This window comes from Notamacropus eugenii, chromosome 3 (assembly GCF_028372415.1).
Source record: "Notamacropus eugenii isolate mMacEug1 chromosome 3, mMacEug1.pri_v2, whole genome shotgun sequence".
In the NCBI taxonomy this organism is placed as follows: Eukaryota; Metazoa; Chordata; class Mammalia; order Diprotodontia; family Macropodidae; genus Notamacropus; species Notamacropus eugenii.
In genome coordinates this window covers 157,982,336-158,008,212 of record NC_092874.1, presented here as the reverse complement: position 1 = coordinate 158,008,212, position 25,877 = coordinate 157,982,336, and the positions used below count along the sequence as shown (strand labels likewise).

Below are 25,877 nucleotides of genomic sequence, written 5' to 3'. Positions count from 1 at the left end.
CTGATTGTTGTTATGTGGTACTTGAGGTTGGCTTTCTATCCACTGTCCCTTCTTGCTCCATAGTTAAAAAGAAACAAAACTAGTTAATGATTACAAAGTAAATTAGCAGGTTTTAGATACATAAACTCTTCAACCCAAAGTAACTTTTTAGAGGTGTTAATATACTCTCTTGTAAACATCTATAGATGCATCTTCCTCATGCCCTATTTTTCTTTTTTTTTTCTTCATTGTATATAATAACCCTGACTTTCATGTTTTATTATCTTTTATGCAGAGCAGAAAAGTGATAGAGACTTTAATTAATTCATTGAGAAGACAGACTCAATGACAAAAAAATGAGTTTTTTCTAAATCTGTTAAGTACAAACTTTAAAATTATTGATAAAATGTCACATTTATTAGACCATAATATAGTATACTTTAAAAATTAAATCACAGCAAATAAGGAATCCTTATACTATCATAGATAAGTGGTCATATAGGAAATTGGGTGGTGTTGGCAGATATTTTTTTTTCCATCTCTAATAGCCTTTGCTAGCATAATTATAACATTACGTTTTCTTCCTCTAACCTCTTGATATTTATACCCCCCATGCTCCATGTAATGTAATTCATTTAATTCTATGTTTTATTAATGCAAAAAAATATTTTTTGAACTGCAAGCTGAGGCAAACCCATGGAAAATAGGGTTTAATGAATGTACTAAATAACCAATGTTGAATAGTTTTGAATAAAACCACAATATTTCACACATATTCATAATCTATACCTATATGTATATATTAACATGACACAGACACTATCAACCTTTACTGATTTTATTAATTGTATAGTTTTCTGTGCCCATGATGAACTATGTTACTAGTAAGGGTGTTTTCTTTAGTAATAATGTTATTAAAAGGGCTTCATTTCTTCATTTCCAAAATCATTTAAATGGATCAAGGAATATCAATTGGTAAGAGACTAGTAATGCACAGAACAAATAGCAACTTAAAAGCTTTATTTGCTAGTGCTCAGAGCTGTATGGTGATGAAAGAATAATTACAAACAAAGGAAATAACTTTCAGGCTACTTATTTTTGTTGAATCCTCTCAGGTTTCAAAATATAAGCATTGTTAAATATTTAGTCATGTGATTGTAAGATTAGAGGTGGAAAATACCTGTGAGATTATTTAACCCAGATCTTTATTTTACAGTTGAGGAAATTAATTCCCAGGGATATTAAGTGACTTCTTCCGAGATTGCAATAGCCAAGTCAGGTTTCAAACACAGACTGTCTTACATCAAATCAAATGGCCTTTGTACTATATTAGACTTCATTGTTCTCTTTGTATTGTTTTCTTTCCTTATGGTGTAGAGTGGCTGTTAAATCCATGATAAGGTGGAAATCTGACTCACCCTACAGACCTGTGTCTAAAAAGTTGAAAATTTGAAAATCGTCCATTTGGAACAAAATTTTTTGAGATGTACAGGCTCTGGAACCAGGCATTTGTGTGATCAGACTCTTCCTCTGTTACTACTTATAGGCAAATCATGTAATCTCCCTGGGTCACAGGTTCCAAATGTGTAAAACGAAGGCCTTGGAAAAGAGGGTCTCTAATGACATTTTCAGCCCTAAGATGATCGTGTGATATGTCACACATGTAGATCCTTGTTCCTTGTTGTTCAATTGAGTATGACTCATTGTGACCCTATTTGGATTTTCTTAGCAGAGATACTGGAGTGGTTTGCCATTTCCTTCTCCAGTTCATTTTAAAAATGAAAAAACTGAGCCTAACAGGGTTAAGTGACTTATCCAGGGCCCCACAGCTAGTGAACTCAGGAAGAGGAATCTTCCCAACTCTAAGACCAGCACTATATCCACTACACCAATTAGCTGCCATTTAGAACCTTCACAGAATACTATTCAAAACCATAGTGCTTTGTTCCTTGCCCAAATGCTGAGTGAGTGTTCTTTAGATTCATACCCTGTCCGTATAATTGTTTCAACCAAAAATTAACCTTTTGTAGTAAAATTGTTTTGTGATTGTCTTAAAGACTGGTATCTGGACAGTCAGTGTTACCTTGCAGTTAATCTGTTTATTAAAGAACAGCTATAAATACAAGTTCGGGAACTTTGCTATTTATTTTTCTTGTAGTGGGAGTTATAGAGTCTATATCTCCATCTCTTTGTGACTAGGAAGAGGGTAGATAGAGCTGGGTATATAGTAGAAAAAGAAAGGTTGAAAGTTAAGGAGATCCAGATTTTGTCTCAACATGAGGAAAATAGTCTCGACAATTAAAACCATTGCAAAGGGAAATGTGTTATTGCTGGAAAGAATGAGCTCCCTGTCTTCGAAGGTCTTTATACAGAAGGACAACCACTTGTTGGGCATGACATTCAATCTTTCTGTTCAGGTATGGATTGGACTTGGTGAGCTCCACCATCTTTTCCAATTGTATGGATACTCCTTAGACATTATGGGATCAACAATGTTATTTCAGTGTAAAATAATGTCATCTTTAAAAGCCTAATTTAATTGAATCTTCAAAATCTTAAGATAAAAATGACAGAGAACAATTTTTAGATGCTTATGGTTCCGAGAGTCAACACTTCTTAAATATATACTTATTTTCAAATTAAAGGGCTATAATAATGACTTGGCATTCCAATCCAATGCCTTGACTATTCTCCAGAGACTTGAAGGGGACTTCAGAAAAGGACTAGACTAACTAGCTATTCTAGGCAAAGCAGCAGGTCTTTATTTGGCATGTTAAAAAAAAAGAAGACTAAGTGGCTTATCTGAAGATGTGCAAACATGCAGTGAGAGGGAAGGGCAACATTTAGGGGCAGCTAGGTGGCAATAGTGGATAGTATGCCAGGTCTAGGATCAAAAAGACTCATCTTGAGTTCAAATTTGACCTCAGACATTTACTACCTGTGTGACCCTGGGCAAGTGACTTAACCCTGTTTATTTTAGTTATCTGTCTTTGCCAAGACAAGCCTACATGGGGTCACAAAGGGTCTAATATGACTGAAAACAACTAACCAACAACAAAAGGGTAACATTTGCCCCTCAAGTTATGGTAGGGGTTCAGACCTACCATTGGCTGACTTTAGGATTTATGACGTTGCCACACTAGGCTATTCCTTGTTCTGATAAGCAAGAACCATGATTCTAGTTATTCAATTCGTTGAGGCTGTGAAAAAATGCAAAAGTGGGTTTGGGCTTTTATAGGAAACGTGTGTTCTTATTTAGTAAAAGAAGACTGACTTCACGTGTGATGTCACAACCAGGGTTTGTCAAAGAGTCCGCGAGTCATAGAATACTATAACATGGAGGATTGCATAAATGGGATGGTTATAGGCAGGTAAGGGAACATGTCTAGAGCAGAGATAACCCATTGCAAGAAAGTATAGGCAACACCCCCCTTCCTCACCTCTCCAAAAAGAAAAGTTATTTAGACTAGCACACTAGGGGATGGATAATTATAGTAAGGGAGCATAATGGCTAAATTTGAGACAAATCAGATGAACCATTTATCTGCAATTCATTATCATGTGTAGCAGTGGCACCAGTTTGAATATATACAAGGTGCTTGTCCTGAAGCTATTGGAGACATTCACTGGAACTTTCATTTTTGACAAATTAAGTGTATTTCAACAATTTGTTCACAAAAATAATTTTGAGGGACCATATACAGACTGAAAATGAATATACAGTGTATTTGATAACAATGTTACATTTGACTAAATCTGGACAGTTAGAACTAAATTTAGTCAAGTGATGTTTGCCCAGTGTAAATAAAAGAATAAAGCATGGGACACAAGAGTTCAAGTCAAAGATTTTATTAAAATATTCATCAGTATATAAAGAAAGCACATACGCTGGCTCTGAACAGAAAAAAGAACTGTTTGTTGCCCACTGGTATTTCCATTTGGGATGATCAAATAGATGCTAACATTTTTGGTCAGCCTTTGAGATAAGCACCACTTTAAGTTACACTTTAGCCAGACAGAAAGTCTGTTCTACTGAGCTTAGCACTTAATTATGTATTTTATTTTCTACTTCATTACTGTTTCATGTTTTAGCAACCCCACTGTACTGTAAGTTCCTTTGGTTCCAATGAATGGAACCTATAAGGAGACCAATTTCTGCTCAGTGTAAGAAGTAACTTGTCTTCCATCATTCTCCTTCACATATTATATGCTCTAATCAAACTCTCAATAGCACTCTCTATTTCACATACTCATCTTATACAACAGTGTAATGTGATCTTGAGGTTTGGCATCAGAAGGTCTGGCCCTGCTCCCATTTGGCTCTCTGAGTTTGTGGGGACCATGTCATCTCTTTGATCTTCAGTTTCCTCTTCTAGAAAATGAAGTGATTATTGGGAAAAAATATTTCTAAGGTTATCTTTCAGCTCAAAATCCTTTTATCCCATGTACTGCTTCTAATTAATAATAATGATAGCAATAAATGCTGAAACTTATATAGCATTTTAATTTTTGAGACAGAGTGGGATGGAGCAGAGAAATCTGCCCTCAGAACCAGGAAACCCTGGGTTCTAATCCTGCTTCTGACACGCACAAGGAGTATGATCTTAGGCTAGTCATTTATCATCTGTCTCCTCGGCAACTCTGAGACTATAAATGAAAAAGTCTTGACTTACATTGGTAGATGAGTATTCCTTGTATTAGAGTTCCCTTTGTCTACAAAACTGCAAGTCTAGTTCCTGTTCTCTTCCTTTAAACTTGTATCAGTAACCACCCCGGCATCACGGTGGGGGGGGGGGGGGGTGCAGCTATCACAGGTTCTTAGATCTGCGTTCTTTAAAGAAAAAGCAGCTTTTGAGGGGTTAGCAATCCCTTTAATTAAGCATATGTATCAATCCTTTAACCAAGCACATATATATATATATATATATATATCATTCACCAACTGCAGAGAAGTCAGCACCCTGAACTTCAGAGAAAATACAGAGAAATTAAAAGTCAACAGACATGCTTCCAAAATGTCTGACCATTATTCAACAGACAGGTACAACTGTCTGACCACAATTACCAGACAGGGTAGTACCACATCCGGGTTCTCAAAGCAGGGGGGGTCCTTAAAGCAGGTTCCCAGAGTCCTCATCTGGTCAAACAAACTTCCAGTCAGTAAGCCCCAAGTAAAACCTCACCCTCCCAGTGTTTATACACTTTTCAGAGCCAGAGGGCATAACCCTCTGACCCAGTGCCTCAACAGAAAAAACAGAAGGTACTTGGGACCCGCCTACAAAACAACTCCCTTAATCATGCTTCCCGCAATGGGGAAGTTCATCAATGGGTGGAAAAGATCCTTCCCCAATCACATTATTCAATCAGAGGCACTTTGAGTAAAACAAAAACAGCAAAAGATCCTAATTTGATTGCCATTACAAAACTTTATAGGGCATTTTTTTTCTGTTATGTCCGCAGCTCTTAATTATTCTCCTCTCCTCCTCTACTTTTTATTTATTAATCATATTACACATGCAATTATACATTTGTATCTACTTACAGAAGTAGGAGGCAGATGGATAGCTAGGAGTCTGCCAGGTAGCTCAGAGAATAGAGTGCTAAACCTGGATTCAAATCCAGCCTCAGAAATTCACTAGCTGTGTGACCCTGGGCAAGTCACTTAACCTCTGTTTTCCCTAATCCACTGGAGGAAGAAATGGCAAACCCTCTAGCTAAGTGTTTTTGTCAAGAAAACACAGTAGGGTCCATGGGGTCATGAAGAGCAGGACATGGCTGAATGGCTAAGCATCTACCTGTGTGTGTACATGTTTCATTTTCTGATCCTAATATAAATTCTGGAAAAGTAGGGACCATTTGATTTTTGCCTTTGTGTCCCATATGCTTAGCATGGTGTATGAAAGGTACAGAGCAGGATCCCAATTAAAATTTGTCAGTTCATGGATATTTTTATAGTATTTTCTGCGTCTAGAATGCAAGATTCTCTGGATATATATACCTAGTGAAACTATTTATACTTTACAGCTGGCAAATTAGATGCCACCAGCACTCTGCCATTTTTTCTGACCTACCCCAATTGGTGCTGCAGTCTCTATTGCCTCTGAATTTCTATAGCACTTAGTCACTTTTTCATTTGTGTTCTGATTTGGATCAGATTTATTTTCTTTGCTTAATTATTTTAAATCTGGGATCCATAACAATTACCTCAATTTACTATCGTTTAGGGAAGGTAAGCCCAATGCCAAGCTTATAACTGTTGTTGTTCAGTCAATTTTCAGTCTTGCCTGACTCTTCATTTGAGTCAGGGGTTTTGGGGGTTTTCTTGGCAAAGATACTGGAGTGGTTTGACGTTTCCTTAACAAGCTCATTTTACAGATGAGGAAACTGAGACAAACAGTGACTTGCCCAAGGTCATATAGCCAATAAGTAGTTGAGGTTAGATTTGAAATCAGGAAGAGGAATCTTCCTGATTTCAGACTTGGCACTCTGTCTACTCTGCCACCTAGCTACATGTAGTAGGGCTTCAAATAAAAATTTTAAAACCCATTAGGAGTCCACCACACATATGAAGATATGTATTGGAAGAATTAAAGAGAGATTTGGCTGAAATCCATCTCTCAAAAAGTTTACGACTTATATTTTTGTTTATTTCTTTTTAGTTTTCAACATTTATTCCATAAGTTTCAAATTTCCTCTTCCTACATCCCCCCCAAGACAGTTTGCAATCTGAAAGAGGATGAAATGAGTATATATGTATATACATATAATATTAAACATATTTTCACATTAGTCATGTTGTATAAAAGAATTAGAATGAATGGGAGGAATCATGAGAAAGAAAAATACAAAACAAAACAAAACAAAAAAAGAAAGGAAATAGTCTGCTTCACTCTGCATTCAAACTCAATAGTTCTTTCTCTGGATGTGGAGGGCATTTCCCATCATGAGTCCTTTGGGATTATTTTAAGTCCTTGCATTGCTGAGAAAGGCTAAGTCTATCAAAGTCAGTCATTGTATACTGTGTACAATGGTCTTCTGGTTTTGCTCGTTTCACTCCACATCAGTTCATACAAGTCCTTCCAGGTTTTTCTGAAGTCCGCCTCTTCATCATTTCTTATAGCACAATAGTATTCCAATACATTCATATACCACAACTTGTTGGATTGTTTCACAGATAACACACAGGGGGCACTAGAGGTTTTGGTCTCCAGCCTCTAACAGGTTCATTCTTGATCTGGTCAGACAGTCAGACAGCTTTGGAGGGGTTAATAATCATCTTCATTCTAGTCTAATCTTCTCAAAAGGTTGCTACAGCATTCCCTAATCACCCTTGGAGCTGGTGAGAAGTGGGGGTGACTACCCCTATGTCTCCATGGGGTCAATTGAGACAGGTATACTTGTGCATTCCCTTAAATCCCCTCAAGTCACAATGGGGGCCAGTTGAGACACGCACAGATTCCCCATGCTTTTCCCCCATATGGGATTTTCCGTGTAGTTTCCCCATATGAGTTTTTCCCCAGTCACTGGCCAATGCCCACTTGCTTTTATAGGGCAATAAGACAAAGAAGGCATCTTGTCAACATTAAGATCATAGGTTAACTTTGACAATATCATCATTCTGCACAAGCATAGTAAGCACCACATTATGTCACTCCCATACCTCATGGTGCAGCCTCAGTAAGACTGTCTGTCACTATGATTATAGGAATTACGGTCTTGGATCCTTGAGACTATTCTGGGAGTTATTATCTAATACCTGGGAACCAGACATTCCCATGGCTGTGGATTCTGACAAACTTATTCTAAGAAGGATAATGAAGTCCTCCTTACATATATGGGTATCCCCTCAGTTTCCAGTTCTTGGCCACCACAAAAAGAGCTGCTGCAAATATTTTTGTACATGTGGATCCGTTTCCTACTTTATGATCTCTTTGGGATACAACCCTAGAAGTGGTATTGCTGGATCAAAGGGTATGCACATTTTTATAGACCTTTTGCATAGTTCCAAATAGCTCTCCAGAATCATTGGATTAGTTCACAACTCCACTAGCAATGAATTAGCGTTCTAATTTTCCCACATCTTCTCCAACATGTGTCATTTTCCTGTTTTGTCATATTAGCAAATCTGATAGGTATGATGTGTTGCCTCAGTTGTTTTGATTTGCATTTTTCTAATCAATAGTGATTTAGAGCATTTTTTCATATAGATAGTCTTAATTTCTTCCTCTGAAAACTGCCTGTTCATATCCTTTGACCATTTATCAATTGGAGAATAACTTGTGTTCTTATAAATTTGGCACAGTTCTCTCTATATGTTTTTAAAATGAAGTCTTTATCAGTAACACTGGTTGTAAAAATTCTTTCCCAGTTTTCTGCTTCCTTCCTATTCTTGGTTGCATTGTCTTTGTGCAAAACCTTTTCAATTTAACATAATCCAAATTATCCATTTTGCATTAAATAATGTTCTCTGTCTTTTGTTTGGTCATAAATTCCTCCATTCTCCATAAATCTGACATCCTATTCCTTGCTCCCCTAATTTGCATATAATATCAGCCTTTGTATCTAAATCGTGTATCCATTTGGCCTTGATTTTGGAATATGGTGTCAGATGTTGGTCTCTGTCCAGTTTCTGCCATACTATTTTCCAATAGATTTTGTCAAAAGAAGTTTAAAATTTAGAGACAATTGTGGGCAAATGAGATAAATACAAAGGAACTAAATTTCCAATAGTATGCAGAAATTGTATAAAAAAAGGATTTTGATAAGGAAAAATTTCTTAGCAGTTAAAACATGCTAAAGTGAAATAGGCTCTCTCACACTGGAGGGATTAGCCTCGTTAAAGAGGTCTTCAAGGGAAAGGTAGATTAACATTAATTGACAAAGGTATAAAGGGGATTCTTAGTTTAGTAATGATTAGATTAAATGATATCCAAGGTCTCATGCCTTTACAATTTGTAATTATGAAAGATTCAAGTAAAGTACTATGATAAATTTGAGAAGGGAAATAATACTTTTACCTGGGGAGGGAAAGGCTTCATGAAGATTATAGTGCCTGATTCATCCATTAAAGGAAGGGAAAGACTTAAAAATATGAGAGTCCCTTTGAAGCATAATGGATGGGATGAACAAAGACCTAAAGACAATATGTGTGAGAATGGTGCAAGAATGGGGGGATGGAGGGTATTCTAGTTTGTCTGAAGCACAGAGCCTTCTAAGGGAAGGGATGCACATCTGGGAAAGCAGGTTGCATCTCTACTATTTGAAGGCCCTGAACAAAAAGATAGGAAGTTTACATTTTGTTGGTTAGAAAGTAGAGAACCACTGACGGTTATTAAGGAATGACATGATCAAAGCACATCCGTTTTAGAAGTATGTTATGTTGGCAGTAGCATAAAAAAATGGATTTGAGAAGGAATAGACCTGAGACATCAAACCTTAAGAGGCTCTTGAAGTAATCTAAGTGAAGAGATGAAATAATTCATGAGTGATTCTAATAGTGAATGAGATAAGGTTCTAACATGAGAGATTTTGCGGAGGTGGAATCAAGAAGATATGGCAATAGACTGAATGTGCAGGGAAGGATAAAAAGAGTCAAAAGTGTATTTTTTTAACATAAGTGATTGGGAAGATAGGGGTGCCATGAACAGAATGGAGAAGTTGGTGTTGGGGAGCATGTCAAGGTGTAGTGATTTCTAGAAAACACAAATAATAGAATGGAATTTTTGAGTAATCCGTACAAAGGAGATCTTTGAAGCCACAAATAGAATGAAAGCTAAACTTTCTGAAAATTCAAAAGCTCATGGTAGGAGAACTTTCAGTAATGATACAGGCTATTACCACTGCTGTGTGGAGTTTTGTTTTTAATGCAAATAAGGTGTAGTTTTAATTCAGACTTACAGAAACTGCCTAAACATTCTAGTGTTAATGGCAGCCTCCAAGGTGCAGGGGTGGGGAACCTGTGGCCTTGAGACCACATGTGGCCCTCAAGTGCGATGCTTTGACCAAATCCAAACTTCACAGGACAGGTCCCTTAATAAAAGGATTTGTTCTGTAAAAACTTGGATTCAGTCAAAGGGTCACACTTGAGACCTAGAGGGCCACATGTGACCTTGAGGCTGCCTGTTCCCTGTCCCTGAAAGATATAGGCATTCTCTGATAGGCTATCTGCTTACCCTCATCCTCTAGGCCCCCAGTAGAGAAGAAGTCGTTTTTCCTGTAATAAATAATAATTAAATGAATTATTGAGACAACATTGAAGAACAAAAACAATGATAAGGGAGCAGGAGCACATATGGTAGCTTTAAAATGTAAGCACTTTTTAAAAATTGTATGATGCATACGGGGCACAGTGTCAGAAAATAAGAGGTTTGTAAAACTCAGGTTGACATAAGAAGATATTTGCAAGAAAAAGTTATTTATGAAAATTTAGTCATCAAATATCAATCCTCAGAAACATAACATAATTCCGCACTTACTCAAGAAGCCCTGCACTCAATTTTTTTCATGTGAAAGTTGGAGCTCTGGGGCATGGGACCTGAGTCACCTCCCTTCTCACTTTCTATTACAAAATAATTCTCTTGATTTATTTCTTTTTATCACCAGTGGTGTAGAATGGTTAACTAGTGATTTCTTTTTCAAGGTTAATTTGTCTACAGGACTTAAGGCAAAATAGATGTAACTTGCATAATAGGAGTACATTGATTTCCTGGTTTATGGGAAAATATTACATGCACATTCCTAGACTGACTGACCTTGAAGGTGAAAAAAATAAACATTTAGGTCTTACTGCTCACAATTATTCCTAATATATACATATTATATATACACCAAGCTTGAATATATACTTCCTCCTGAGAAACAAAATCCTATAGCTACAAAATCCTACAGCTATATAATCACATTTTAGGTATCTTTATAAACAGGTGTCAGAATAAAGTGCCTTGAAATATTGAACATAAATGTAAATGCCTCAAAATATAAATAAAACAATCTGTCTGCTGAATTAGCTTTAAATCCTTTGGTTACAAAGGTTGTGATGGATTGCTTGATAATCAAAAACTAGAAAAGAAACATCTGTATAAGATCACTGCAGAAAGAAAAATCACTAATTACTGTCAAGAATGAATCATTGAATAAACAAGAAGAAATGATAGATGGGAAAAAACTTTAAAAAAAGTTTACTTTTAATTACTAATATGCTCTAAAAAGACTTTAAGGCAGGAACAAATAGGTTTTGTCTCAAGGCTGGCTTTTCAAGGCCAAAAAATGACTGAGAGATGGTTGAGTACTAATCAGTACAGACGATCATGAAATTAATATAGCTGTAAAGATCATGCTACTCATGATCCTAGATGTGAAATCTGGGACTTCTGCAGGTAAAAGGATTGACACATTTAGATCTCTGATGTAATTGTCTGCAGCCTCATGCCACTACTAGGAGTCAATCATCTCAACATTGTTATTATGTTAATTCATTTGCATAAGGAAATTGGCAAGTGCCTACAGGTATTGGATTGGGAGGAGGTCACTTTGGGAAGATACTGGAGATATTTGGCTGTGGGTAGAGGGTTGCTTTGAGTGAGTTACACAGAAGGGATGGTGGGATGGAAGAATAACCTATTAGAGTATTTTGCCTGAAGTTGTCTTTGTGTAATTTAACAGACACTTATTAAGTATGGGATATTTTTAGAAAAATATAGACAAATATCACATATAATTGAGAAGTATGTATAGGGTATGATCTGAACTGATGAAGTCAGGATGCACATCAGTGATCTCAAATATTCATCTAAGCATTAAAAATTGCATTTTTTAAATGCCAGCATGTGCCAAAAACTATGGATAAAAATAGAAAAGAGGAGATTGCCCCTACTATCACAGAAACTCAGACATAAAAGAAAATTCAGCCGCAGGATGAATAGAACACCCTGGAGTGCCAAAGGATCAGTGGTAGCAGAGATGATGTGGCTGTGGGTTCCTTAGGTTATGTTATTAGGTTAGATGATAGTGCCAGGGATCTTTAGGGCTCAGAGACAAGGCATATGGTATGCCCAGACCTTAGGAGGTAGTAGCAAGACTGATGGTTAGCCTAGAGGTTCTTTATCTCACAGGAAAGAATATAGTTTATTAATCCCATCTTACTCGAGCTATGTAAGCAGTCAAGCAGTCTGGAAGGGTTTTGGGCAGCTGTAGAGTACATTGGGGGAAAGGCAACTTGGAAGGAAGGGGACCTCCAGTGGTGATGGGTGATGTAGTCCTTGTGTCTCTGGATAATATCTAGAGTGATCTTCTTGCCTCTGCAGGAAGTAAAGTCCAAAGAAGTTAACTGATTTGTCCAAGGGTACAAAGACACCAAGTGGCAGAAGTGGGACTTGAAATACTGGTCTTATAACTCAAAGCTGAGTCAGTGTTCTTTCCTTTATACCATACTTTATCAGAAGATTAGATGTTTTTTGTTTTATTTTTTTACCCATTCTTTGGTGTTATAGTCTGTCCTAAATGATGACTTAAAGACTATTAATAGACCAATACAGTAAGCGTATAGAGCCTCATGTTTTTGATAGGTTGGGAGAGGGGAGGGCTACGAGATTATGATGTTTTCTCATTGTTACATGCAATTTGAAAATTTTGAGTTTATATCTTGATGTTATAAACACAATACCATCATGCAGAGGAAGTCAGTGGGAGAAAGAGGGAGAGGGGGAAGGAGGAAGATGGGAGGGAAAGGAAGAGGGAGAGGGAGAGTGAGGAGGAGAGAGAAACACACTTAGCACTTTATTTATTCTTGCAGCATGGCTGTGGAAACTTTGTGCGGGTGATACAGGCTTTCAACCGTACTCATTTGTATGTCTGTGGGAGTGGTGCCTTTAGCCCAGTATGTACATATTTGAACAGAGGACGCAGATCAGAGGTAAGTACATAATGTTTCATGATCTTCATTTCTTTCAATGATTTGTATTAGGTGAGTCCCAAATATTTAAAGATTCTTTTATTTGACTCAATGAATAGTATTTTTTCCATCATAACTGCTTATAATCTAGAGGAAAAGTTATTTATCTTATGGACATTCTTTTTGAATAGGAAAGAATAAAAAACATTATTGACTTCATATTTGTTTTGGAATGGAAAAATATATTTTTCTTATACAATCCAAATTTTATGGATGTTTTGTGGTGACTTTAAATTCGCAATATTCTAAAAAAATAGTTATTATTTCTTTGCTGAATTTGGTTTAAAAAAAATTAACTCTGCATCTTTATGGAGTTCCTAAAGAATGCTAAAAAAAAAAATGTAGCTTTAAAAAACCAGTTACATATAAGAAATGAACTTCGTTTCAGATGGATTTCCCTGCCCATTCATTTTTGAATGACTTGTTATATAGCAATGAATGAAATACGGCATATCATTATGAATAAGTTTCTTTTGAACTGAACTGCTTAAAATGGTTAAACAAAATGTACCCTGTATGTGTCAATGATTTAACCTTGCTCATATAAGGTATTGCTGATGATATCCAGAATATGGCTATGCAATAATAAAATCTAATTAGAAAAATGGAAATTGTAATGAAACCATGTTTACTATGTTATTATTATGAATACTCTAAGTTAAGTCCAACTGGTTAGCATCTGTATTTACTTTCATTATAAAGCCTAAACTCAGTGGATAATCATATGGGTCATATAGCCATGCCTTTAAGAATTACTTGCAGAATTGTTCTAAAGATTTTTTCCCCATATGGTAGTTTCTATTATCATTTGAATAATTATATTATATAATCATGACAATCTTATAGTAAAATTTCCATTGGTTTCCTAAATGTTTTCCATTTTCATTTAACAAATCTATTTTATAATGAATAAAATTCTCTCTTTTTCTACCAAGATCTTTTTTAGATTCCTTCTATTTTTTTTAGGAATTCAAATACTTTATTTTTAACATGAAAATATGCCTGTTAAAAATTATAACAAGGAGATTATTAAAAAATTGAAGTAATAATATTTAACCCTATCTCCCTGTCCAAAAATGCTTCTTTTTCACATGTGACTTTAGTTTAAGGCGTAAAGTTTTAAGATCTGTTGAAGTGCTAAGAGTCTTAAAATAAAAATAAAGATATATATATATATGGCAAGAATATGATTGGCTGAATTGAACTTGTTCTTATAGATAAGCACTTATGAATGATCAGTTGATTAAATCAACTATGACTTCAGATGTATGAAATTTGTCAGATAGTCACTGTGATAATCATGCATTCTTCAACTACAAATTTCATTTAAAAATGTTATTCCATTTACAAATTGCTTACTCCATACAGTAATATTAAACTTGATGTACTATCCAAAAAATTTCTTACAGAACTCTCCATTGTAAATATAGCATGAATTTAATTGTTAAGTATCAGATACTTTATTCCCTCCTCAAGAGACAGGGATTTGTTTTAAATGGGAGGATTATCAGGTTGATAGATCAACCATGCATTATTATAAGATCATTTTCTTTAAATAATATTATTGTGTATCAGGTAAATTTATGACAATTTCCACTTTTATGAACTTTACATATGGCCAAACTGAATGAATTTTTTATTTGTGAATTTTTTTTTTGCTAAATACTATAGTCAGATGAATCTGTTCTTTCCCATTGCTGCAGTATCCCTCTATCTCTTCAATTCTAAAATTAGGAAAATGAAAATAAATGCTTTGAGTAACTTTTAAAAAATTGATTCTTATGAAGTATTTTTTTTATTGTTGAGTATACAAGGTTATAACTTTCTTTTTTCATTGGGTCACATTGATGGAGTCACAATTAAAAAGTTTTCATGAATTCACAAATCTAAAATGTAGAGTATGTATATTTAAATTTTTTTTATGATTTGAAACACTGGCTTGGATTTTTTTAATGACAAAGTGTAAAGTTTGCTGGTAACGTAATATAAGTATTAAGATATAGAATCTTTACTATGTTAGATCATAAATATAATACAAACCCTCATTCTGCAAATACAAATCAAAAAATAACTCTGAGAATTTAATAAAATATACTGGAATCCATCCATTATCACAGGCCAAACTATTGACCACAATCACCTAAATATAACATTGAGCCATGAAAAATTAAGAATAATACTTTAAGTAGGTGTTGCCCTGACAGATCCTCATCATCTCCAAACTAGCAGAGATCAAAGTTATGTGAGACCAGTATGAATTCTGCATGATTCCTGTTGTCTTGTCTGCTACAGGAATTTTATCAAAAGTGCTTTATCAAAAGAGCACTGAATGCTTTTAGTGATCTTAGAGAAGATTTATTTAATAATATATAATTTATTCAACTACAATAGACATTTACTATGCTTATGAAATAGCCCATAGAACAAGATGTTTAGAAGAATAATAGCAAGATAGTGATTTCTCCCAACATCATTTCTACAAAAACATTTGAAAACAAGATAATTATAATAATAAAGAACTTGGCTATATTTTAACAGAAAGGAAATTATGAAATTAACTATTCTCAGTCATAGAGTGCCAGAGCATTGGTGGAATGCCTGCCAAGTTAGAGAAAAATGGGTAAAAGATGTGAGAATTGGGTGCTATTTTAATGTCTCCAGCTCACCCTGTTTGAACAAACATTCAAGTATGAAACATTGGAATGGTCAAAAGCAATGACTTCATCACCATTTCCTATAGAAAAGTAATTGTTAGAAAATGTGTCAATACATGGGAGCCAAGTACAACACTAGTGTAAGTAAAAATTCATTTGTAACAACACGAAGTAGGAAGGTGGTCTTCCTCCCTCCTTTAAGCATAACATTATCTCATGAAACAAATGACAAGCTGTTGAGGAGAAAACAAGGATAGAGTTTTCAAGTCCTGGGTTCATAGTCCAACTCTTACCTTCTTCCAAAAGCATTGGAAACTGAATGGGAAGGATGACAAAAGGGATACAAAATATAGCAGACTTGATGGTATTGTACAGTGTTCTAGTTTCATCAGCAGTGACAATGTAGGTTACATTTGGAATATGCCATGTTAAAAATGAAAATAACACTTAGGAAGATGAAATTGGAAAGAACTACTAGATGTGACCCATTGCATGCAGAAGTCTGTATTGAAAGCCACCAGATAAATCATAGTCAGGATGCATGGGAAGTGCATTGAAATTGAAATTGATCGAAGAAACTTGTGGATCATCAATAAAATAGTAAACCATATATTAGTAACAAGGGTATTTGAGGAAGCATCAAGCCAATCCTCTGACTATTAATACTTAGTGAATGGTAGAGGGCTAAGAGAGCAGCTTGGCCTCTGCCTGTCTACAGGCCCCCTTCCCATCTCTTGACCAGAGGAGGTATTTGTGAATTTCAGAAAACTGGAGGATGTGAGTTTTATTTTTTATCAGCATCAAAGAAGTATTCCTGGAATAGCAGTTGACAGCATTGCTTGCATCGAGAACTGAGGACAGAGTGGGCACAATGTGGAAAGGCCAATTCAAGGCTCTTCAAGGAGTCTTAGCAACAAAGCTACACTATACTTAAGGTGAACACTTGGGGATTCCAGTAAAAAAACCCTTCTAAGAGCTATGAAATTCTCCTTTGCCATATGTGCTCTGTAAGCTTAAGCTATGTCTGTGCTTGTGATAGTCACCAACTTTTGTAAGGAATATTTTGCACCGACTCTACAACTGTAGTAAATACTGATTTCTGGTCAACTAATTAATGTAAAATAATAACCATGGAGGTAAAGATGCTAGTGGGGCTTATTAAGCTATGGAATTTAAAAGATAACCCCCTAATCCCTCAGGGTTAGTGCTAGTCCTCAGAGGAAACATAGTGGCCACCTCCTGAGAACCTGACTATCTATGAGGGTCCAGAACACATGCTACTCTATGCTCCTGCGATTGCAATGTGAAATATGTACATATGATGTCTTGGCTGACCTCATAGCTTCTCAGTTGCCTCAAATGTAATGATCAAAGCTTCATCTCCAGTCCAATCACCCCCAGCATAAATGCATTTTAAAAAAAATTTCAGTTTTCTCAATTGTTGTACAAAAGGCAAGTAGTCTTAGCTTGACCCCACAAACATCATTTTAGATGTCTCCACAAAAATGTGATGGGAATCTTCCAGTTCACCCCAAGGATCTTCTACTATTGTTTGGTTTAATACAGGGAGAAGGAAATATATTCTTGACTGGGGCCCCCCCCAGTGTGTGTAGGCTTTACTCACAGACAAGAAAAATCATCAGAAATTGAATAAGAAAAGATTTTCATTAAATATACAGAGTATAACTCATACAATAAAATTGTTCTTAGCCCATCAAAAACCACTAAAAAGTCACCCTGTCATGTCTGTATCTGGGTGATAGGGTGTGAGAGAGACTCACATTTTGAAGAGAGAAGGTGGGGAGTAGGGACTTATTTGAGTTATTGATTGAAAAATGGCTGCTCGAATTTGATTGGAAATGCCTCTGCCTTTACTGCTGTCAAATGCAGCTAGCCTGTCTCTAGCTGCCAGTCACTTCATCTCTGTTTCATCAGAAGTCATTCTCTGACCCACACCTGCAAAGCATTCACTGCTTCTGACTCCACTTTACTTTCAGTCTACTCCCTTTGGTTGTTCCATGAGGATTATCAAAACATTGTGTGGCAGGGTATCATGAGACTTGAAAGGACCAACAAAATGTGATATATCTCAGCCCCAGAGTAATTCAGCCAAGGATGATATATTGTAAGGAGTTCCTTGACAAGACAAAGGTTGCCTTTTGTTTTTATTTATATCACCAGCATTTAGCACAGTGCCTGGCATGTAGTAGGCATTTAATAAATTCATATAGACTGACTAATTGACTGACCTGTTTTTCTGAGATGGGAAAGAATGAGGAGGAAGTCTTTAGCTCTAAGTCAGTTAAGCATCAAAGTTGGAGACCTTCTGTAGAGAAGAACCAGCAAGTGTCTCAGCAACTGTTGGGAGTTGGGGTGGAAGAGGGCCTCTGAACTTTCTTGTCACTTGCTTTGTATCGCTGTGATCATTTGCTGCTTTCTAGTGTGGTTACATATCTTCTCAGCTAGCTTAAATACTCCAGTATACTATAGTGGAAAGCCATTATATTTGGAATCAGAACTTGGGCTCCAATCCCATTTCTGAAATTTATTGTGTTACTTTAAGCCAGTGTCATGGCCCTCAAGGATTTATATTTCATAACCTCTACCATCCTAAAATTCTGGAGAGCAGAAGCCTTGCCTAATTCACTTTTGCATCCCTCCACTTGAAGAAATGCACAAGTCTGCATATCAGATCAATTTGACAACATTGGATGAATGAACAAGGAAATTTAAGCTTGGTTTAAAATGATAACTGTAATTATAAAAGTAAACCAAACCAAAATAAGGGTCATTTATCACTCATGGCATTTCCTCCCCAGTATTACATAAGCTATATTATACAGACACTGTTCCTATTTAAGGAGACGAGATATTAATTTATTTGGTTACTATGGCATTTGAATTTCAGAACTACATTAACTTTAATTGTTGGTCATCATTTTATTAAAAAATAGATCAATAAGGGAATCCACAAGCATTTATTAAATATGTACTTTGTGTTAAGCAGTAAGGATACAAATATGAAAACATGACAATTTCTGTCCTCAAGGAACTTTGTCTCAAGGCAAAACATGTATTGGAAAAATGAAACTTCAATTTTTTAATGTCTTTCAGAAACATTGTCTTCTACAGTGTTAATACAAAGAATATACTTTGTGCCTGTGTAAAACAATTTTCTTAATTTGACTCCAATCCTACATGTCTGGTTGTAGTTCATAATGACCTCTGACTTTCACATAGCTTCTTCCAGTTCTTCCTTTATAGTGCCTGCATCAGACTTGGGGGCGGGATTTCATTAAGATAAGGGACAAGCCCTTGGAGATCAGTTTAACTTTTATAGATGAACACTTCTTAGAGGTCAAATAATTCTTAGGGTAATGAGTTGGGAAAATTAACTAGGAACATGTAGTCAAGTAGAAAGATTCTTCAAGGAATGTTTTTAACAATCATGTTTTAAACTAAAGAAACCCCCACCCCCTTCCCTTAAATTTGTAAAGCTGCTTCTCTGCAATAATTTTGCTCTTATTCTGCATTAAAGGAACAAGTCTTCATGATTGATTCTAAATGTGAATCTGGAAAGGGGCGCTGTTCTTTCAACCCCAACGTAAACACGGTGTCTGTTATGATCAGTAAGTATCAAAACAAAATATGAAATGTTGTGGATTTTAAGCAATGTAAATTTTAAAATGTGATACACAAACTTTCTCTTTTCTTATAAAAATTCCTTTTGAATCTTCATGTGAAATTTAAAATAAGTGCAAGAGAGAAAGAAATAGACAATGAAGAGGAAATGAGGTTTGGGGAAAAGTAGTTAGGATTTTAATGTCCCCTTTACTAAGAGGTTCTATTATAGAATCTGTTACTTTATATCTATGTTTTGCTTAATGCTTACCATTCCAAAATATTATTTACAATATGTAATCTGCTAGCATACCAAGGATATTAGATTACCTTGCTATAGGAGTTCCCTTTACTGGGAATACTCAGAATTCATCTATAACTTTGAAAAGTCTTAGAGTGGTCTACAGTGCAGAAGTGACTTTACTTACTTGTGACAAAAAGTTATGTAAAAAAGCAAGGACTGAATTCAGGTATTCTTGGTTCCATTGTGGCATTTGACCTTTTCTATCATACTTTTTATATAGCTTGTAATATCTTGCGTACATGCATTCTATGGTTGTTGGGTTTTTTTCCCCTACGGTCTTACCATTTCCCTCACTTTCAGTTATTTTTAAAATTTTACTTCCTTGAAAGTCATCCTTAATGTTGTGCCTCTTTAAAGAGACAAAAGGAAAATGAATCAGACAGCTGTGTCTTTCATTAAATTGTCTGAAAAGTGTTATGTGAAGAACTAAAAGAAGTTCTTAGGATACTTCTGCTTCTGTAGACTTACTCTGCTACCTTTGCAATACGTTCCAGTGCCTAGTCTTAGGTTCCCTAGAACATCATGTTTATAGGCAAGTCAAAATGTCACTGAAGATCAAATCACTAGCTACTAAGACATAGCACTTAGTAGTTCTAAAGATTTCTCATTAATGTAATTGGACCATTCGGAAATTACATGAATATGCCAGTTACCAACAGTAGAGTGAGATGACTAGAACTTGTTTCAGTCCATTAAATATGCTATGCTTGTGCATTTATCTTTTCTGATGTATTTTGAATGATGAATTTTTATCTCTTTCCTAAAAGACTACCTGAAATAACTAATCTCACAACTGGTGCCTCTGTGACAATGCCTTTAAATAAACAGCCTATTTTCCTCACATGTAGACCCTCCTTAAAGCCAGGTGCATCCAGCAGAAAGTAAAGTGCACTTCTGAAAGTTACATAGTGAAGCAGCACTATGTTTTTTGTCTTTGTATGTCTGGCCTCAAGCATAATATCTAGTGTAGAGGAAGCATTTCAGAAATACTTGTTGAATTGTTGAGCTTGAATATTAAAAGTGAGTCATCAAATTAATCCATCATATATGAAACTGCTGCTTTATGCCAGGCTCTGTGCTGGGTATTGGGGACACAAAGGCAAAAATAAAAATAACCCTGCTCTCACGAAACTTATGTTCTGTTGGAAGAAATAGTATATGCATATACAAGAAAAAATTACAAAGTTATATAAGGGAGATACTAGTAACTGAGGAGAGTCTAAAGAGACCTAGAGATTACAGGAGGGAGAAGTATATTAAAGGCATAGTGTAATAGCATTTACCCAGTCATGGACATGGGAGATAGGATGTTAGGTATGAGGAGTAACAAGTAGTTAAAATATAGATTGTATGAAGGGCAATAATGTATAATAAGACTGGAGGCAAATTATGAAGGTCTTTATATGTCGAATAGAAGAGTTTGTACCTCATTGAGGGGCAAAACAGGAGCCACTATAACTTCCTGAGCAGGCAAATGACATGGTCTGACCAGTGTTTTGGGAATATCCCTGGTAACGATGTGGAGCACAGTTTGGAAAGAGTGGAGATTTGAGTCAAAGGGATCATTTTTCAGGATATTGTAATAGTTTAGATGAGAGAGGATAAGAGCTTGAATAAAAGTGGTAGTCATCTAAGCAAGTGGTGTTCATCTGAGCTGATGGAAGGGGGTGAATGCAAGAAATGTAGTGAAGGTAGAAATGATAAGCTATGGCACTTGATTGGATGTGGATGGTGATAAGGTTATGACACAGTTAAAGATTACTCTCAGGTAGTAAATTTGAATATTTGGAAGAATGGTAATACCTTTGATAGAAATAGAGACATTTAGAAGATGACTGTTTTTGGCTTTGGGGTTTTTTGGGGGGGAGAAAATCAGTGAGCTGTTATTTCTTGGACATATTAAATCTGAGATACCTAAGGGACATCAAATAGACAATGTCCAGTGGTGGTATGGGAATGAAGATCAGGAAACAGAATATGGCTGGAAATATAGGTGTTATTACATAGAGATGATAACTAAACTCATAGGACCTAAGAAAGGCATCAGAACAGAGGGAGAAGTGCAGAGTATCCAGGACAGAGCTTTTGTGAAGGCCCACAGTTATGGGGCCTCAGCATATGGGTGATGATCCCTTAATCCTCTGGAGTGACCAAACAGGTAGCAAGAGATAGAAAAGGGCAATGTTATTAAAAGCCAAGGAGGGGAGAATATCTAGAAAGAGAGAGTAGTCAAGGGAGTGTGCTGCAGGGAGATCAAGAAGGAAGAGAAAGAGGTAATAAAGGCCACTGGGTTTATCAGTTGAGAGATCCTTGGTGAATTTGTATAGAGAAATATCAGTCAAATGATTGAAAATAGTTAACAAAAGTTGAGTGAGTCTTTGACTCTGCTAGGCCAAATAGGGGATGGTAGGGCCAACTAAATGTTTGTTAAGAATGAGGTAGACCTGCACATATTTGAGGGTAGCAGGGAAGTAACCAATATACTGAGAGATTAAAGATTAGAGGGAGAAGGGATTATTATGGAGGCAACCTGCCAGAGGAGACAGGAGTAGATAGGATCAAGGTTACAAGTGGAGGAATTCAGGACTCACAGTGGCTAAATCAGGACACAAGTTTAATAGCATGCCAAAATGTAATATAATAACTGACTTAGGATTTTCAGGCTTTGATGTTGTGAGGTATTCATTGCATACACAGAATTTCACCACTTCATAGCACCTTAGAATTCATCAGATCTGATGACAGATTAGACAGTCCAAATCCTCATTTATAATTGAGGAAACTAAGGCGCATACAAATTAACTGATTTGCCCAGATGGTGGCAGGTCTGAATCTAGAACCAAATCCCCTGACCTTCATGCAGTATTTTTCTAATATATTGCATTACCCCTACGTTTTTGTACTACAACGTTGTTTTACTGAATAACTGAAAAAATGTTGGTAAAATGCCACAATTGCTGGTACAAAAAAATTTTAAGCATTAGTTGAATCAATGTTATTGCTTACCACAGAAGTATGTGTTATGATGGGATGTGACAAGATGTAGCCTACAGATAAGAAAGGTAAAGGTTGATTAAAATGTGTCTTTACATAATTTTTAGAGACATTTAATCTTTGGTGGCAATGTTTATAATTATATAACAGTTTAATTCTTGAGGGTGACAATGAAGATTTTTTTTTAAAAAGTCAGTATGCTGAGAAACTTGGAGTATGCATTCATTATTTCCAGTTTGCCTTCTGATGATCCACAACCATTTTTATTTGGGGAACAATACTCCTTCAAATGTTGTGACAATTAGACTATGTAATTGTCATTTTCATACATACACACTCCACTAAGTTTGATAAGCTCAGAAAATTCCTATGACTATAAAAGGGTAAGAAAGACTTTGGCCTTACCTTGGACCATTATCACTTTCTGAAGAAAAAAAATTGGAATATTTGACAACTTTACAAGATAGCTGCAACATCTGCCTTTCCATTGTGTAAATTTCTTGAGCTCTGGCCATTATCAGTCATTGCTAAATCACTAAATTGCTGAATAAAATGACTTTAAAAACGTATCAATCATAGTGAGTTTTTTTGGTCTGTGGAGCTCCAACTGAATAGTTACACAGCACTTGGTGCAAAAAAGCAAAAGTTTTTAACTTTGAAAACACGAGACTTTCAAAGAAACTCTGCAAAGAATTTTGTTTTCACCCTACAAAGCATGCTTCTTACTAAGGTAGATATACATCAGTTAAGCCTTTCATTAGAGCAAAGCAGCCACAGCAGGACTGGCAACCTTGCTATAATAAATTAGAGTGAATTTAAGGAAGGAAGTGAAGCTGACAGAAACATTTGATACTTGATTACACAAGTAAGTATTGTGGATTGTTTAAGGCCGAGTTAATTAATAAGCTGGTGTACTTTGGATTCAAAATTGCATTCCTTCACACTTTTTTTTTAATTGATACAAACATGAGAGCTCTAAGAACTGTGGTAGTCAGTGTATGAGACAGCAGGGATTAGGTACTGAATGCCTAAGAGGAAATCAAGCACGAGAACGTGAAATAATTAATTATAAGTGGATAACAATTTAACAGCTTCATATAAATACACACATGCATTTGTATGTGTTTCTCTACAAATATTTTTATAGTCTTTTTCAAGAAGCCAAATTGTTCAAATACTTTTTCCTACTCATTTTGATTATCCCCTGACAATGGAGTCCCATATGCTTTGGACCCCTACTAGGAGGAGAGGCAAGGAGACACAAAGCCTGCCGTACCTGCTTAGGAACTGGTAGGGGTCCAGTTCATGACCTGGTAAGTAACACAACAGGAACATTCCACAGGCCCCATTCTCTCTTGCATTCTTTCTTATTACTGACTAGAAAAGCCTAGAGAAAGCCTCAGACAACATGGATCATGCCAACACGACCACATTCTGAGGGCTGCCAAGGGATTTACTCTGGAACATCCATCAAAGGACACAGCTGTGTGGCAGCTCAGTCAGACTCTAACCTTGATAATTTGATTTTTAAAGATTGCTGTTAGCTTCTGTTTTGTACCCGGGGAATAGCATTTATGCTAACCTGTGGAATTTTTTTTGTTCCTCAAGGGAAGAATTTCTATGCCTTTCCTGTATGTTCCTAACACAAGGGCTTATTTCCTAGGTTGAAGTACATAGAAAGTATAGGTACTTGTTTCTATCACTGCTTATAAAAGGTCTTCTTTCCATACTTTTCTTTTTTCCTGTCTTTATACTACCTTTTTCTCTATATTTAATTTTTTAAAATCTTTCTGAATGGTCAGGGAAGTTCCTTGTAAACATAAAAGCCCTAGAGGAATTTTAGCTGCTATTCAAAATTGAATTTTAAAATGCAAGTATTAAAACTCTGTAAGAACCACTGTCAGTCTTAGATAGTAATACCTTTTCATAAAGCTTTAAAATTTGCCGATTTCTGTAGAGACATCTGAGGGTTAATAACTTGCTTATTTTAAATAAACAAATCTCTTCCTCTTTTTTTTTTTAACTTGTGAAAGACCTTATGGTATAAAACAGTAGTGTAAATCCAAAAAGAAAAGGCACCATTAAACCATACACAAGGATGCATATGGGACTTAACTTGGAATAGCACATATTATCATTATCTGTGTTCTATGGCATTTTTATTTGTTAAATACTTCCCAGCTACATTTTAATCTGGTTCAGTGAGTAACAGGAGTCATAGCTGAGGCATGTTTGACTCTTTGGGTATTAAAAGAATATTAGACAAGTATTCAGAACCTCTTGGTCCTGCTTCTTCCATCTTGGACATATCACTTAGTATTTCTAAATCTTACCTTCTACCTCTGTAAAGTGGGGATAAAAATGTTTGTACTTTTTAACTCAGAGCTGTTGTGGATCCTGAATGAGATAATTCATATATTTATGAATATTCCTTACTTGTACAACAATGTGTACATATATACATTATGATTTATTAACCAGATGTATTTAAATTTTTAATTTCATCCTTGACTATGACTTCACACACACACACACACACACACCCCACACGTCTGTTCCGCTTAGATAAAAGTCATGAAATGTCAGTGCCTAATGTGTCCATTCATTGAGTCAGCAAGCATCAATTAAATACCAGGCACTGTACTCATCACAGGGAATATGAAAACAAAATTAAAATAGCTCTTGCCCTCAAGATTACGTTCTTATTGGTTCCAAAAAACACATACATAGATTAGTTAATAGGATGTATACACAAAGTAAATACACCATAATTTGGGCACGGAAGATACTAGCAACTAACAGGAATCAATCAAATACCTAGAAGTCTGTATTTGAACTGCAGTTTGAAGAGATTTCTAATCTAGTTGGGAAAAAAATTATTCATCTTTTTCCGGTGAGGGAAAACCTGTACAAAACCATAGATTTGAGATGTAGAATGACATATATGGAGAACAGCAAACAGACTATCTTGGACAAGGCAAGCACAGAGGTGGCAAACATGAGTCCATGGTAATGCTGCTGAACCACATTAAAATGTAATTTAGAAATATTCAGCTAACTAAATAAAAATACAATGTGAATATGTGGTTGTCCAAGTTACTGTGCATCCCACAAGCATCTTTATATGTGCAGTGACCATTTCTACTTGAATTTGATACCACTGGGCTAACATCTGTGAAGGGGAATAATGTATAATAAGCCAGAAAAAGTAGTATTGAATTAGTGAAGTGTATTAGATGGCACACAGAAGTATTTAGTCATAGAGGCAACAGGAAACTACTGAAATTTGATGATCAGGCAGGGGATTTGGGTATGATAGACCTGTACTTTGGGAATATCAGTTTAGAAGCCTGATAGTGGATGGATAGGGGAGGGC

The 25,877-nt window shown here is 35.8% G+C and overlaps 1 protein-coding gene across 3 annotated transcripts in view; it reads left to right on the top strand.

Moving 5' to 3' along the window:
• The window catches only part of SEMA3C (semaphorin 3C), a 191,716-nt gene that overhangs the window by 92,369 nt on the left and 73,470 nt on the right, over positions 1-25,877 (top strand). For all 3 annotated transcript variants that reach the window (XM_072653207.1, XM_072653208.1, XM_072653209.1), the window contains exons 5-6: positions 12,770-12,889; positions 19,121-19,211. In XM_072653207.1, coding sequence (XP_072509308.1) covers positions 12,770-12,889; positions 19,121-19,211 — 211 coding nt within the window. The remainder of the gene's footprint in view (positions 1-12,769; positions 12,890-19,120; positions 19,212-25,877) is intronic.